The 14,172-nt window shown below is 48.4% G+C and overlaps 1 protein-coding gene across 2 annotated transcripts in view; it reads left to right on the top strand.

The window, feature by feature from the left end:
* The first annotated feature begins 2,890 nt into the window (after nt 1-2,890).
* Nucleotides 2,891-14,172, top strand: part of LOC144799299 (transmembrane 4 L6 family member 4-like) — a 49,155-nt gene continuing 37,873 nt past the window's right edge. Inside the window, exon 1 of one of the 2 annotated variants that reach the window (XM_078670532.1) lies at nt 2,891-3,854. In XM_078670532.1, coding sequence (XP_078526658.1) covers nt 3,672-3,854 — 183 coding nt within the window. In that variant the 5' untranslated portion in view covers nt 2,891-3,671. The remainder of the gene's footprint in view (nt 3,855-14,172) is intronic. The other variant, XR_013603785.1, reaches the window with a different exon arrangement.

A 14,172-nucleotide genomic window follows, 5' to 3' on the forward strand; every position in this document is an offset into this window, starting at 1 on the left:
TTGCCTGGCCCTCAACACAAACCAGATGTGTCACTTGTCCTCGTGTGAGATGATGGCAATCTGCAGCTGCTCCATGATTTGTGAAGGAGAGGACATCTTCGTAGATCGTGTCGGTAAATGTAAATGTATTGCGACTTATATAGCGCACGTATCACCCAAAGGCATCAAGGCGCTTGCCTTGGGAACCCGTCCTGGTTTTCGCTGTGAGATAACCCCTACTGGGTATCCCCAGGGTGAAAGCTAGGCATCCCGCAGCGGGTGGGCCGCCGTAGTGGAGATTAAGCAACTATTGCCCAGAGTTGCAGCGTGGGACCCCATGATTAGAATAGGCACCGAGGCGAGAATTATCGAGTCTGTGGACATTTAGGGCTCAGGACCCTGCCGCGTCGGGAATTGAACCCTGGTCCCGGGCCAGACCTCTGCATCAGGGTCTGCCGCTCTAATCAGTGAGCCACACTCCTCCGTGTCTCACAAGTCCTATGCTTATGTGGTCCTGGTATTGGCGTCACCTACATCTCACACTAATATATTTTGTGTTGTGGGCAGCTCAAAACCATTCAGGCCAATCAAAGGCTCGTATAGAGAATGCAAACATCTCATTGGGCAAGGATGTGACCTACCACTGCCAAGTATCAGAAAACCCTACACTACTGAAATGTATTCAGCTAAGCAGTGCCATTCATCTTTGGGGGCCTCTACACAGAACAACTTTGAATTTTAGCACCCATTTTTTGCTTGTTTGAGCCCAAATATTGGCAAACAAAACTGAATTATACATTGAACGTTCAGAAAGAGGGTCACACCAAAACATTTGTAATATGTCTGGCCCGGGGACCAAAAATCCTCAAGATGACACTGGGTAGAGAAAGAGACAAAGTCAGAAGTAGATAGAGGCTGAGAGGAGGAGAGGGGTTGATGGAGAGAAGTAGATAGAGGCCCAATAGAGAGAATGTTGACTTTCCTTGGGTGGCCCTGGGAAGGTGGGGACCCTGGACAATGGCCCCACTTTGCCCATGCTTTAAAACATCCTCCACCTATTGTTTCATGAAATATGTTATTCTCACCCAGTTTAACAACACTTTCTGCCAGTGTGTGTACAACCACTGGTGCTCCTGCAGGCGTGTAACACAACCCCTTCCCCCCCCCCCTCCAGCAGCCCTGCAGAGATGCAGGGGCCCTAACCCCTCAAGGAGCCACAACCCCTTCAAGGATCCCTCAACCATTCAAGGAGCCATTGGCGTCCACAGGGTGGGTCAAGGGGGGCACTTGCACCCCCCTGGATCACCAGTGCGTCTGGTGTGGGCCCAGTCAGGGCCGGCCCTAGTCCATCATGTTTTTGAAATAGTGCCATTGTTCCAGGTGGCAGCCCCCTCCATTGGGTGGGAAGGGTGCAAGGGGGTGGCCGAGAAGGGTGCAAGGCAGAGAGGAGAAGGGTGCAAGGCAGAGAGGAGAAGAGTGCAAGGCAGAGGGTAGAAGGGTGCAAGGTTAGAGGGGAGAAGGGTGCATGGCGGAGGAGAGAAGGGTGCAAGGCGGAGGGGAGAATAGTGCAAGGCGGAGAAGGGTGCAAGGTAGAAGGGGAGAATGGTGCAAGGTGGAGGGGGAGAAGGGTTCAAGGTGGAGGGGGAGAAGGGTGCAAGGCAGAGGGGAGAAGGGTGCAAGGCGGAGGGGGAGAAGGGTGCAAGGCGGAGGAGGAGAAGGGTGCAAGGCAGAGGGGAGAAGGGTGCAAGGCAGAGGGGGAGAAGGGTGCAAGGTAGAAGGGGAGAAGGGTGCAAGGGGAGGGGGAGAAGGGTGTAAGGCAGAGGGGTAGAAGGGTGCAAGGCGGAGAAGGGTGCAAGGCAGAGGGGGAGAAGGGTGCAAGGCGGAGAAGGGTGGAAGGTAGAAGGGGAGAAGGGTGCAAGGCGGTGGGGAGAAGGGTGCAAGGCAGAGGGGAGAAGGGTGCAAGGCAGAGGGGAGAAGGGTGCAAGGCCGAGAGGAGAAGGGTGCAAGGGGGATGGTGATGAAGTTAAAAATGTCCCCCTCCCCCCCGGAAACATTTCTGCGGACGCCCATGCAAGGAGCCCTCCATTTAGCACAACACCAATGACTATCTGTGAGATATGGCACTCTTGGGGGCACTTCTGGAACTTTCAACATCTTTGGGGGGCTCATGGGGTTCACCTTTTTCTGTTATGTCCCTGGCCTGGTAGTAAGGTGGTTAATCCAGGGACATTTTAAGGATTTTGGGGGCCCTGGGCCAACCATAATTTTGCGGGCCCCTGTTAGTAACAGTTTTGAATTTATGATCCAATTTCAGCTCTTTCATGGCCTCTTTGGCAAAGTCACTGGCAGTGCACAGCCTCACTCCTCCAAATTGTACATGTGTTTACATATGATATTCAGGGATAGTGATGTGTGTTTTCCATATTGTAACACGGCACCTGCTCACTAATATCACTGCGAATAATCTCTGTGACGCCCTCCCATTTCTAATATGTGAGGTGCTGGTTTGATCTAAAAGAAACTTTTTTTAATGGGTGTTGCATGAAACATAGACACAACCTTTCTCTGCAAAATGTCTGTAATAGACACTCACACATCACCCACATTAAAAATAAAAAAAAGGAAAACGGCATTTAAAGCAATCTGAGTAAGAATTATTCAAGGTCATCAGGACAAGACTCTCTGCAGAACAGAGCTGGCTCTATGGGGGCTGAAAGGCTGGCGCCCCTCTTTGCCCATGCCTTCAAAGCTCTCTGGGTAAATCTGCTGTTTGTGATGCTGCGTGAAGGGAGGGGTGGAGGGGCCCGCACATCCTTGAGCACTGCTTCTTCCGTGATCAAAGGTCGCCATTTTATGGTTAATTTATAATAGTCCCAGTGAGATAAGAGGCAAAGCAGCAGGTAGGACAGGAGGTTGGTGTCTGTGTGTGGGGGAGGAAGCTATTATGAACATATTCTCTTAGCTTCCTCCCCCAGGCGCAGGGATACTTTGGTTTATTCCACGTAGAGCCCCTTTCTCGTCATAGGAGCCGTGTTAGCCACCGGCGGGTGTTGGCAGTTGTCCATGTGACTCAATGGGACGGCGATGTGTGAAAGGTTGTTCCCAGTTGAGGTCAATGAACCAGGACAAACTCAGGAAGTTTTCGAAACAGACAACCTACCGCTCCCTTTAACTGCTTACTTAACTGCATCGTAAACACATTAAACATTACGGTTCACAGTCAGGAGGATGTCAATGGGTTGAGAGGCTTGTCTTGAGGTTGGAAAAGCGTCTTCTTTCTGTCCTCCTTCTCGGTTTGGGCATACCACCTTGGGTGATTTGCAGAAAGATGTTGAGTTGGTGATGGGTCTGTGTGTCACAAGCTTCTTTCTGGTGCTGAAGGTGGCGGCGACAGTGGAGGCGGGAGGGCTGGGGATCAGAAGACAGAAGGGTTTATTGTCTTCACTTCTCCTGTACCCCGGTGACGCGGGAGAGCCTATCTTATCTGCAGGAGAGAGCCTGCATCACCTCCCTCCTGCCATCACCTGGTCTTTCCGTGTTGTCTTTATCTGCTTGCCCCGCCTCCCCACTCTGAGGACTATATATGGTCGCGAGGACTCCTGGACCCATCACTTGTCTTGGGTGTGACTCCCCGGCTCTGCACACCGTGTGTTTTATTTCAAGAGGGGTGTCTTTTTTCCAACTCACCCAAGATGTGCACGGGGAAATGTTCCAAGTTCATCGGGGTCTCCCTGTACCCCCTGGTACTCGTCAATATCGTCTGCAATGTTCTTCTCTTGTTCCCGGGCTGGAGCGTCGATCACATCAAGAACCCGGAGATAGAGATGACACCGGAAGTGCTGTATTTTGGGGGCTTGATCGGCGGAGGACTTCTGGTGAGACATCATATTTTGGGCCATAGGGGTGATTTCTGGGACCCATGGTTTGAGCAGATAGTGATAAAAAGTGACAAGTGCAGTTTTTTGGGTGTAGCGGCATCTCCTAGCCTGAGCTGGACCCTAAGTTCCTACTGCCCTTGTTGAGACCAAATTCCTCCCACATTATGTACCCAACGGGTTGTCGTGGCGGCTTTCATCTCTTCTCATGGCCACATTAATGTTCTGCTCTAGCCCAATATGTGCAAAGGATGGGCCTTGGAGGTGGAGCTCAGTAGTGGAAGGTCTGTGGGAGTAATATTTGTCGCTCACTGTGAACTTCTTTGTGTTTAGTGAGACTGTGTTCATCTGATGAGCGGTGTTGAGAATGGTCCATATAAGGTTTTCTGCAGCGTTGTCAGTACATTGAAGATGACCTCCAATAGTCAGAGAAGCCACTGGAATCTTAATTTGACGAAGAGTGGTTCAAACTATTCTATTTCGCTATGACTGCTACCCTGGTTGCCATTTATGGAATCCACCACAGTTGGCTTAACAGCCATTTTTAGGAGGGCTCGAACAGGATATTGTGAAATGGCGCCCATGCATTTAGGTCTAGATGGAAAGTGTTCAACAGTTTCCATTGATGGTAGAATTGGAGCCCTCTATGGATGTGGTTTACCAGAAAGAGGGGGCAAAGTCAGACCCTGTTGGGTGGTGAGATTTAAGCCAGGTGGTTTTGTATGCATTATTCTTCACGCTTAGTGAAAGTATTTGTTTTTGTTTAAAAAACAGAAGGCAATGATTTACAATGATGACCAGGGACTCTGGTGGTCTTTGTTCCTATCCCTCATGGGGCACCTGTTCATTGGCTACAGGTTATCTCTGCATACTCTTTTATGCACCAAGATTTTCACAGTGACTCCACCTTATACTTTCTCCAGCCACCTTGCCGAAGACTGGCAAATTTATCTTAACTATAGACAGTAAACAAAATATTTAGACAGCCAACACAACATTGTCATTGAAGTGTAGGGAAGTTTTCAAGATAGGTTCCTTTAAGGAAGAGGGGCAGTGGAGTTCCATTATTGTCCATCGGTTCTTGAAGACTTCTTGTATTTTCGAGTTGACTTGTGGAATAATTCGTACCATGGCCAGAAGGTGTGGACTTCTTTATTTATCATGGACGCTTACGTATACTGGTGTTAGGTTGAATGTCTACATGCTTCGTTTGCTGTCTCGAATGAACATGTCAAGCTATATTTTAAGTTAATCTTTTTTAGTTTTGAAAAACGCATACCTGATACACCTATTGCCTTTGTCAATACCCACCGGGACCCAAAGCCAACCCGACCACACAGAATGAGGGATACTTGAGTGTATACCGACCCGGGGTATAATATGGAGGAGTGTGTCCAGGCATTATGGCCTTGTATCCTACAACCTTACCTTTCCCAAGGCACTCTGGGAATCCCATTGCGAGGTCCGAGGACATCTTGTATGGCGGCGTCGGCCATCTTCCCAAAGCCAACTCCCCTACCATAACACCTGTCCTTGGGAGAACCTGACTTGACACAGTCCCCCAGATACTGCCAACAGGACAGAGCTCCATGGCCAATAAAATGTATAGAGAGTGGTTTGTGACCGAGGGCGTGGCTTGCCTATGGTTGGACCAATGCACTGTGGGTGATGAGCATCTCTGGGTTACTCGGAGGTGGCCATTTTGTCACTGGTGAGACATACAATTTGCACGAGACATCTCATGGCAGCAGCAGTGCCCAGGCCAACGCCCCTACCCGCTGCCCTTCTCCTCACTCGATCTATAATGCTGCCCAAAATGTGAGCTGACCGCTGGGATAAGTTACTGTTGCCCTGGTACAATGGGCCCTTGAAAATAGCTTCTGCCTTTCGCCTTGAGGGATCTTTTTAGGAGAAGCAAAGTGCTCTGATTTCTGGAGAAAGTGTTAAACAAGGAGGAGGGGGATCCACTGGTGGGATTTTCTCAACAACAGAAGACCGCAGGTAGGAGATGTGACCTAGCGGCTGGAGCTGCTGGATTTGGGACCCGCGCACCCAGGTTTCATTCCTGGCCTTGGTGCCTAAATGTGTGTAAAATGTATTTGTGTAATCCCCACTTGATGTGCACAATCTTGTCGCTTGTCGCCTAGCCAGCAGATTAGCTAGTGTGTCATGGCCCCCAGTTCAAGGAAGGAAATGGGCCCCTGGCTGCTGTTTGAACTGTTAACCCCTTCCATGCTGGGCCGTTTCCGCCGCTGTGCATTAAACAAGAGAACAGGGCGGGCCGTGACGAACCACAGCCGTCATCAGCACACGAGCGCCGCAGAGCGTGACGGCTGGGGTTCGTCACCAGCATGGAAGGGGTTAAATACAGCAACTATTAGGGTTCAGAGGAGCCCACTGGACTCTGGGCCCCGGTACACTGCCCCTGCTGCTCCAATAGAAGCCACGCCCTAGTCCTGAGAGCACACTGCACACTGAGAGAACACTGCACACTGCACCTTACACACACCTGTCACTGTGCCTCAGCCCTAACTCACTCTGCCTGTACCTCAATCACACCTGTCACTGTGCCTCAGCCCTAACTCACTCTGCCTGTACCTCAGCCACACCTGTCACTGTGCCTCAGCCCAAACTTACACTTCCTGTACCTCAGTCACTCCTGTCCCTGTGCCTCAGACATAACTCACACTACCTGTACCTCAGTTACACCTGTCACTGCGCCTCAACAATGACTCACAAGGCCTGTACACCCGTCACACCTGTCACTGTGCCTCAGAAGTAACACTGCTGTAACCTCAATCACACCAGTCACTGTGCTTCAGTCATAAATCCCACTCTCTTTACCTCAGTCACACCTTTCACTGCGCCTCAGCCATAACTCACTCTGCCTGTACCTCAGTCACACCTGTCACTGCGCCTCAGCCATAACTCACTCTGCCTGTACCTCAGTCACACCTGTCACTGCGCCTCAGCCATAACTCACTCTGCCTGTACCTCAGTCACACCTGTCACTGTGCTTCAGCCATGACTCACTCTGCCTGTACACCCGTCACACCTGTCACTGTGCCTCAGAAGTAACACTGCTGTAACCTCAATCACACCAGTCACTGTGCTTCAGTCATAAATACCACTCTCTCTACCTCAGTCACACCTTTCACTGCGCCTCAGCCATAACTCACTCTGCCTGTACCTCCGTCACACCTGTCACTGCCTCAGCCATAACTCAGTCTGCCTGTACCTCAGTCACACCTGTCATTGTGCCTCAGCCATAACTCACTCTGACTGTACCTCCGTCACACCTGTCACTGTGCCTCAGCAATAACTCACACTGCCTGTACCTCAGTCACGTCTGTCACTGTGCCTCAGCCATGACTCACTCTGCCTGTACCTCAGTCATACCTGTCACTGCGCCTCAGCCATAACTCACTCTGCCTGTACCTCCGTCACACCTGTCACTGTGCCTCAGCCATAACTCAGTCTGCCTGTACCTCCGTCACACCTGTCACTGTGCCTCAGCAATGGCTCTCACTGCCTGTACCTCATTCACCTGTCATTGTGCCTCAGCCATAACTCAGTCTGCCTGTACCTCAATCACACCTGTCACTGTGCATCAGCCTTAACTCACTCTGCCTGTATCTCAGTCACATCAGTCACCATACCTCAGTCCAAACTTACACTTCCTGTACCTCAGTCACTCCTGTCCCTGTGCCTCAGACATAACTCACACTGCCTGTACCTCAGTTACACCTGTTACTGCGCCTCAACAATGACTCACTCTGCCTATACACCCGTCACACCTGTCACTGTGCCTCAAAGTAACACTGCTGTAACCTCAATCACACCAGTCACTGTGCTTCAGTCATAAATCCCACTCTCTGTACCTCAGTCACACCTTTCACTGCGCCACAGCCATAACTCACTCTGCCTGTACCTCAGTCAGACCTGTCACTGCGCCTCAGCCATAACTCAGTCTGCCTGTACCTCAGTCACACCTATCACTGTGCCTCAGCAATGACTCACTCTGCCTGTACCTCCGTCACACCTGTCACTGTGCCTCAGCAATGACTCACACTGCCTGTACCTCATTCACCTGTCACTGTGCCTCAGCCATAACTCAGTGTGCCTGTACCTCAGTCACACCTGTCACTGCGCCTCAGCCATAACTCAGTCTGCCTGTACCTCAGTCACACCTGTCATTGTGCCTCAGCAATAACTCACTCTGCCTGTACCTCCGTCACACCTGTCACTGCGCCTCAGCCATAACTCAGTCTGCCTGTACCTCAGTCACACCTGTCATTGTGCCTCAGCAATAACTCAGTCTGCCTGTACCTCAGTCACACCTATCACTGTGCCTCAGCAATGACTCACTCTGCCTGTACCTCCGTCACACCTGTCACTGTGCCTCAGCAATGACTCACACTGCCTGTACCTCATTCACCTGTCACTGTGCCTCAGCCATAACTCAGTGTGCCTGTACCTCAGTCACACCTGTCACTGCGCCTCAGCCATAACTCAGTCTGCCTGTACCTCAGTCACACCTGTCATTGTGCCTCAGCAATAACTCACTCTGCCTGTACCTCCGTCACACCTGTCACTGTGCCTCAGCCCTAACTCACTCTGCCTTTACCTCAGTCACACCTGTCACTGTGCCTCAGTCATAACTGACTCTGCCTGTACCTCAGTCACACCTGTCACTGTGCCTCAGTCATAACTGACTCTGCCTGTACCTCAGTCACACCTGTCACTGTGCCTCAGTCATAACTGACTCTGCCTGTACCTCAGTCACACCTGTCACCGGGCCTCAGCCATGAGTCACTCTTCCTGTACCACATATTGGGGTCACTGTGCTGGGCGCCTCCTCTGTCACACCTCGTTCACTACTTCAGCTCCCGCGTCATCGACCCCTCTCCTACTGCACACTTTGAGGACAAAATGTGATTGCACTCTAACAGGCCAGCATTAATAATCTTCAGGTGTGTCTCTTGGCCTTAACGGCCGTTCTGGTTTTCAACTGCATGATGGACCTTGTAGTTCCAGGTTTTTCATTTCCACTGCTAGCTTCCAATTGCGTCTCTAATTTGGTTTCATGGGACACTTCATCAAGTCCCATTGCATTTTGGTCAATTCTATCCGGTGGCTCAGTGACCTAATGAACCCCCTCAGTTTGACCTTCTGACCAACCTTTTGCATCTCAGTGCATTCACCTAGCCTTTCATTCTACTGAGGTTGATAAAATGAGTGACAATAACAATAAGTAATTGACAGCGCAGACGCATATCTCGTTAATTGATCGTGCGTTCGTGCTTCACAAACAGAATGTTACCTTTGTACACGTATTCACGTGGTAACACAATTCTCTGCATGTTCTGTCAATGCAAGCTGCTGTCATAAATATTCAACTGCTCCCAGTCTGTCCCTTGACATTGTGCTTCCATGCAGCTCCCGGTGTGTATGTATTTCACTCTATTTCGGGCTCATCAGATGAGAGTGGCAATTAAAGTATAATATATAATGCCAGTGGCATGGTAAGGATGCATTGAGCCCTAATGCATGCCAAAAAAATGTCCCTCCATCCCTTGGTAGTAAAAACAGCTATAGCTGGAGTGCAGCGCGTCACCCAAATCCATATTCCCTCGTGCCAATACACAAGCTGCACTATTGATAACTGCACCCCTGCATGAGGCCTCAGTACCTCTCAGGGGCGGCTCCTCAGTAATGGCGAAGGAGCATCGCCTCACTCGTCAGAATCAGTCACACAAAAATAAAATTATAATAAAACAATATCATTCAATCTTTCTTTGGTTTGCTCTGGCACACATGTTGCACATCTGGGTTGGAGAAAAGCCACAGGTTCCCAGGCACTGTCTGAGCAGCAAACCAGGCCGCCCAGACCAATCATGGTACTGCTATCATAGCATAAGGGCAGCGTCTGGATTGGCTGCGAAGCCTGTGCTTTCCCAGTGACTGCTGGGAGAGGCGGCAGAGGCAGCGACAGGTAATTAAAAAAAAAAGTATTATTTTTATTATTTTACCCTAAATTCCCCGTCTCCTCCCCCCTCCCCCCTCAACTTTCATTTTGGGGCCGCTGCCGCTGGTACTCCTTCCCTAGTAAGACACCATCAGCCCACCAGAAGGCCACAACTGAATTCCCAAACACATAGGACGTGTTTACGAATGTGTTGGAGTTTTCCAACCCTTGTGGAAACCTATTTGTGCAATAGTTGGGATTCTGAGTTGTGTGGAATTTACCACACACGGTAAGTAATGCTGTGTGCCATAAGTACTCACATTTTGTTACATTTCAGGGTTTTTTCCCCAAAATTTGTGGTTGGTGATGGTATTGTGACAATTTTACAGTATTTTTGTGTACCTTGACAACATTTGACACTTGCACGGTTATGAATAGCCAAAAAACATTGGATATGCGGTAGTAAAAGTTTTTTGCACCGCTACATTCCTTGTGTGCAAAATAAAAGGAGTAACAGTGTCTGGAGGGACAGGCCATATTTTGTTTATTACAGATTGAGTGGGGGGCGGCCTGTACCCTCTGTTCCCCCTGAGGCTCCAGTTAAATGGATACATTTCAGGTCAAACCTGATGGAATTTAAAAGGGGAACCGTGTAAGGTATTTATTGTGACATGCTGAACACGGTTTGGTAAGAATCTAAATCTGCAAGTTATTCCCCAAAAACTCAGAATACCTGATACATTCCAAACCCCCGGGGAGTCCCTCCGATTCCCTGATAAGCAGCGCCATCGTGTGGATGCACTACGATAAACCACTATGCCTTCCATTCTTTCTGGACTCCCTTTGCTTTAGGCCTCACCGATGCCAGGCACTGCAACTGAGCCTCAGTCATACCTCACACTGTGCTTGGTCACATGACGCACGGGTACACTTTGTCCCTACCTCACTTATACCTCATTTTGGTATGTTCTAATTTTTCACTTTTTGCTCCAGTCATACACTCATCCTCAATCCTGCCTCAGAGATGCAATCACCTCATTTATTTCATAATGTACCTCAGTTAATCGTCACACATTGCCTCACTTGCATCTCATGCGCCTAATTCCTCAAACATGTTCCCACCTCTGTGTCTCAAATCTTACCCTGTGCCTCAGTTATGACGCACACTGCCTTGCCTCATATTTTGACGCGTCCTATCTTGTACTGTCCGTCAAACAAAAGTGCCAGCCATTCTTCGCAGCTCACCCAGCCCATTCCACTGGCATGCCACAATAATTAATTAAAGCCCTCTGATATGAACCCTGCCTGCCAAGAAAAGTACCAGCTGCTGAGGAGGACCCTGCACTCCAGCCTATGAAGCTCCCTGCAGGCTCGGAGGACCTCACCGTGTGCAGCTCCATGAGACTCGGGCAGTGCTTAATTTGTAAAATAATAAGTGCCAAGGCCCTGACCAGGAGGCCACTGAAGCTTGCACCACCCATTGCCATGTCCTCGCTGCCAATGGCAGTACCAAAACAACTACTACCCATCTCTCTCTCCTGCAAGTGCGACAGTTCAGACTATTCCAGGTCCCCAAAGCTATAGGAATGGCTGGGGAGGCAGGTATTTGTAATTTTTAATGTATCTTGTATTAATAAACAACCGTTGTTGTGCTCATCTAAGTTTGATGAGCAGTGCCACTTTGTGGTAGACTTTCATAAGTGCCAGTGTTGACAGTTAAATGCCGGTGCTGAGCAACGGAAACCACTGGCTCAAATTAAGCACTTGGGGGCATATGTATGAAGAAACCGTTTTGCGATTTTCAAATTGCTATTTTTAGAGAATCACAATTAGAGAATCGCAAATTGCGATGTATGTAGGATTTGCTAAAAATGTAGTGAATCCTACATATTCCCTATTTGCGAATCGCAAATTGAGATTCGCAAATAAGGAATACCTTGCCATTCATTCCTATGGGCTAGGAGGCACATAGGATTGAATGGGAAGACATTCTCAGTTTGCGATTAGCAATTAGAGAATCGCAAATTGAGAATGCAATTTCAAGGGTGCAAGGTTGTCATAAGACACCCTGATGCAGCCCTGAAATGAGCATGTGTGGACATGTGGCGCACATACATGCCCTAAGGGCATGTATGTGTGCCACATGGATGTATGACATTACAATGCATAGTGTTGAGGGGTGCTAGATAGTGAATAGTTTAATTTACTATTCCAACTCCAGGCCCCGTGGATAGTAGGGAAGGTGTTGGATAGTAAATTAAATCTATTCCCTATCCTAGAGCGCCCCCCAGCGCAATGCGTTGTAATGGTTTGCGCTGTAAAAGTTGCGATGTAAAAGCATTGCGTGGTAAAAGTTGCGTTGTAAAGGATGTTTCCCGTCCCACATGGCACATTGAAAAATGCAAAAAAGTGTTTTTTTCAAAGAATTTGCGCAACTTAGGTGCTTTCTACATCGTATTTAAGGAATCGCAATTTGCGATTCCTTAAATGCAATTGCAAAATAGAGAATCGCAAATTTTGCAATTCTCTAATTTGCGATGCCCTTTTGGGATGATACATCCCAAAAGGCCTTTCCTCTTTCGCAAACGGGCCGATCCTGAGAATTGGCCCGTTTGCGAATGAGAAAAGGGCTTGATACATATGCCCCTTGGTAGTTTATTCCCAGCTGAAGGTTTCCAGCTGATTTAGTTCACTCTTGCCACCCAAAAATACCTTGCTTTTCGGAGAAACCCCAGTAGCTGAGTGAACCATAGAGGAGCTAAGTAGTGGACGGTGATCCAGCCTCCCTCTAACCACTCAATGTGTCTTGACCACTCTGCCCTGACGGTCCTTAATTAAAAAAAAAAATACATGGGCCCAAACATTTACTTAGGCTCTGAATTATAATTTGGCGGACAGGTTATTACACTGCTAGCGCGATGGAGTAAATTACTCCCTCGCCCTGTCGGAGTACTCGCCTGCCAATTTTAGATATGATCTCCAAGCAGGTGGTCATTTCTTAGGCATTGGCAGGAACTGCTGTGATGGCAGATCCTGTCAATGCTTTGATAAGGTTGACCCACAGCTACTTCAACACAAGAGATTCATCCGTCAGAATATTCTGGAGCAGGATTTTTTAATTAACATTTTTTTAAAAATGTCCCATGTGCCATTAGTGTTATCTCCTATGGCGAGGGGAACATTAGACAGTTTTAACTGCCTTTAACTGCCCTGGGTTTTCCTTGCGATGATGGGCAGTAAAAACTGACCTGTATGTCTGCTCATCTAATTTAGGTCGATGGACATAGAATTCAAACTCTAACGCACTTTACTCCATCGGGCCGTTGGAGGGGAGTAACCATGGCAGAGACTGAGTAGTCTCCACAGTGGTTACAACAATGGCCCACCCACATTTAAATCGGGCGGACAGACCATTATCTTGGCAGTAAGGATTCTCTGTCTTGATCGAGTATCCTTACCGCCAAGATATAAATCAGGCCCTTAGTGAATAGCGCCATGGTTGCATAGTCTGAGTTTTTTTATTCCACCACATTCACTCCCTATCCTCTATCTTGCTCTCGCAGGCTCTTTTTTAGATCTGGTGTTATCCAAGACCTTTTGATTTTATTAAATGTAGTATACCTACCTACAGAGGCTTCCAGCCAATCCTTGTCATCCATTCGTCTGTTGTTGTGTTATTTTGCACTTTTCTTCCTCCCACTGCAACATACAGAGGTGGCCAGTGGGTCAGACTGCTTCAGCCTTTGGCTTACTTCATTGTGAGTGACAGCATTCTACCCTTTCACACGGAGCGTATCCACACACACAACAGTTTCTTCAAGTTTCAAGGATTACTAAGAACCCCAAAAATATTTTTGCTAGTAGACAATTTTTGTTTCAGATTGACATGGGTGCAGCAACCATCCTGTTAGATTTGGGGGTTTCTAGTTGGCACAGGTAGGTACGTGTGACAAATAGGGACCCTTGCCTCTAGTCAGGGTAAGGGGGTACACTCCTAAAATAACCCCTGCTCACCCCCTTGGTAGCTTGGCACGAGCAGCCAGGCTTATCTAAGAGGCAGTGTGTAAAGCATTTGTGACCACATACAGTAATCTAGCGACAACACTACAGATGGACTCAACACAGGTTTTATATAAAAAATAAGTATTCTTTATATAGGCTAAACACAAAACCACAAACGACAAAAATACACAATACTGTACTTAAAAAGGTAGTTTTAGCTTTGTTCTGTTCAATCCTTAAAATGCGACACTTTAAGTCAATGTACGTTATGATGCGTGACGCTTCCACAACAAAAGTGTTGCAGCGATGGAAATGCGTCAAAGTTCCAGTGCAAAGAAATAAAGACGT

This window comes from Lissotriton helveticus, chromosome 12, assembly GCF_964261635.1.
Source record: "Lissotriton helveticus chromosome 12, aLisHel1.1, whole genome shotgun sequence".
Taxonomy (NCBI): domain Eukaryota; kingdom Metazoa; phylum Chordata; class Amphibia; order Caudata; family Salamandridae; genus Lissotriton; species Lissotriton helveticus.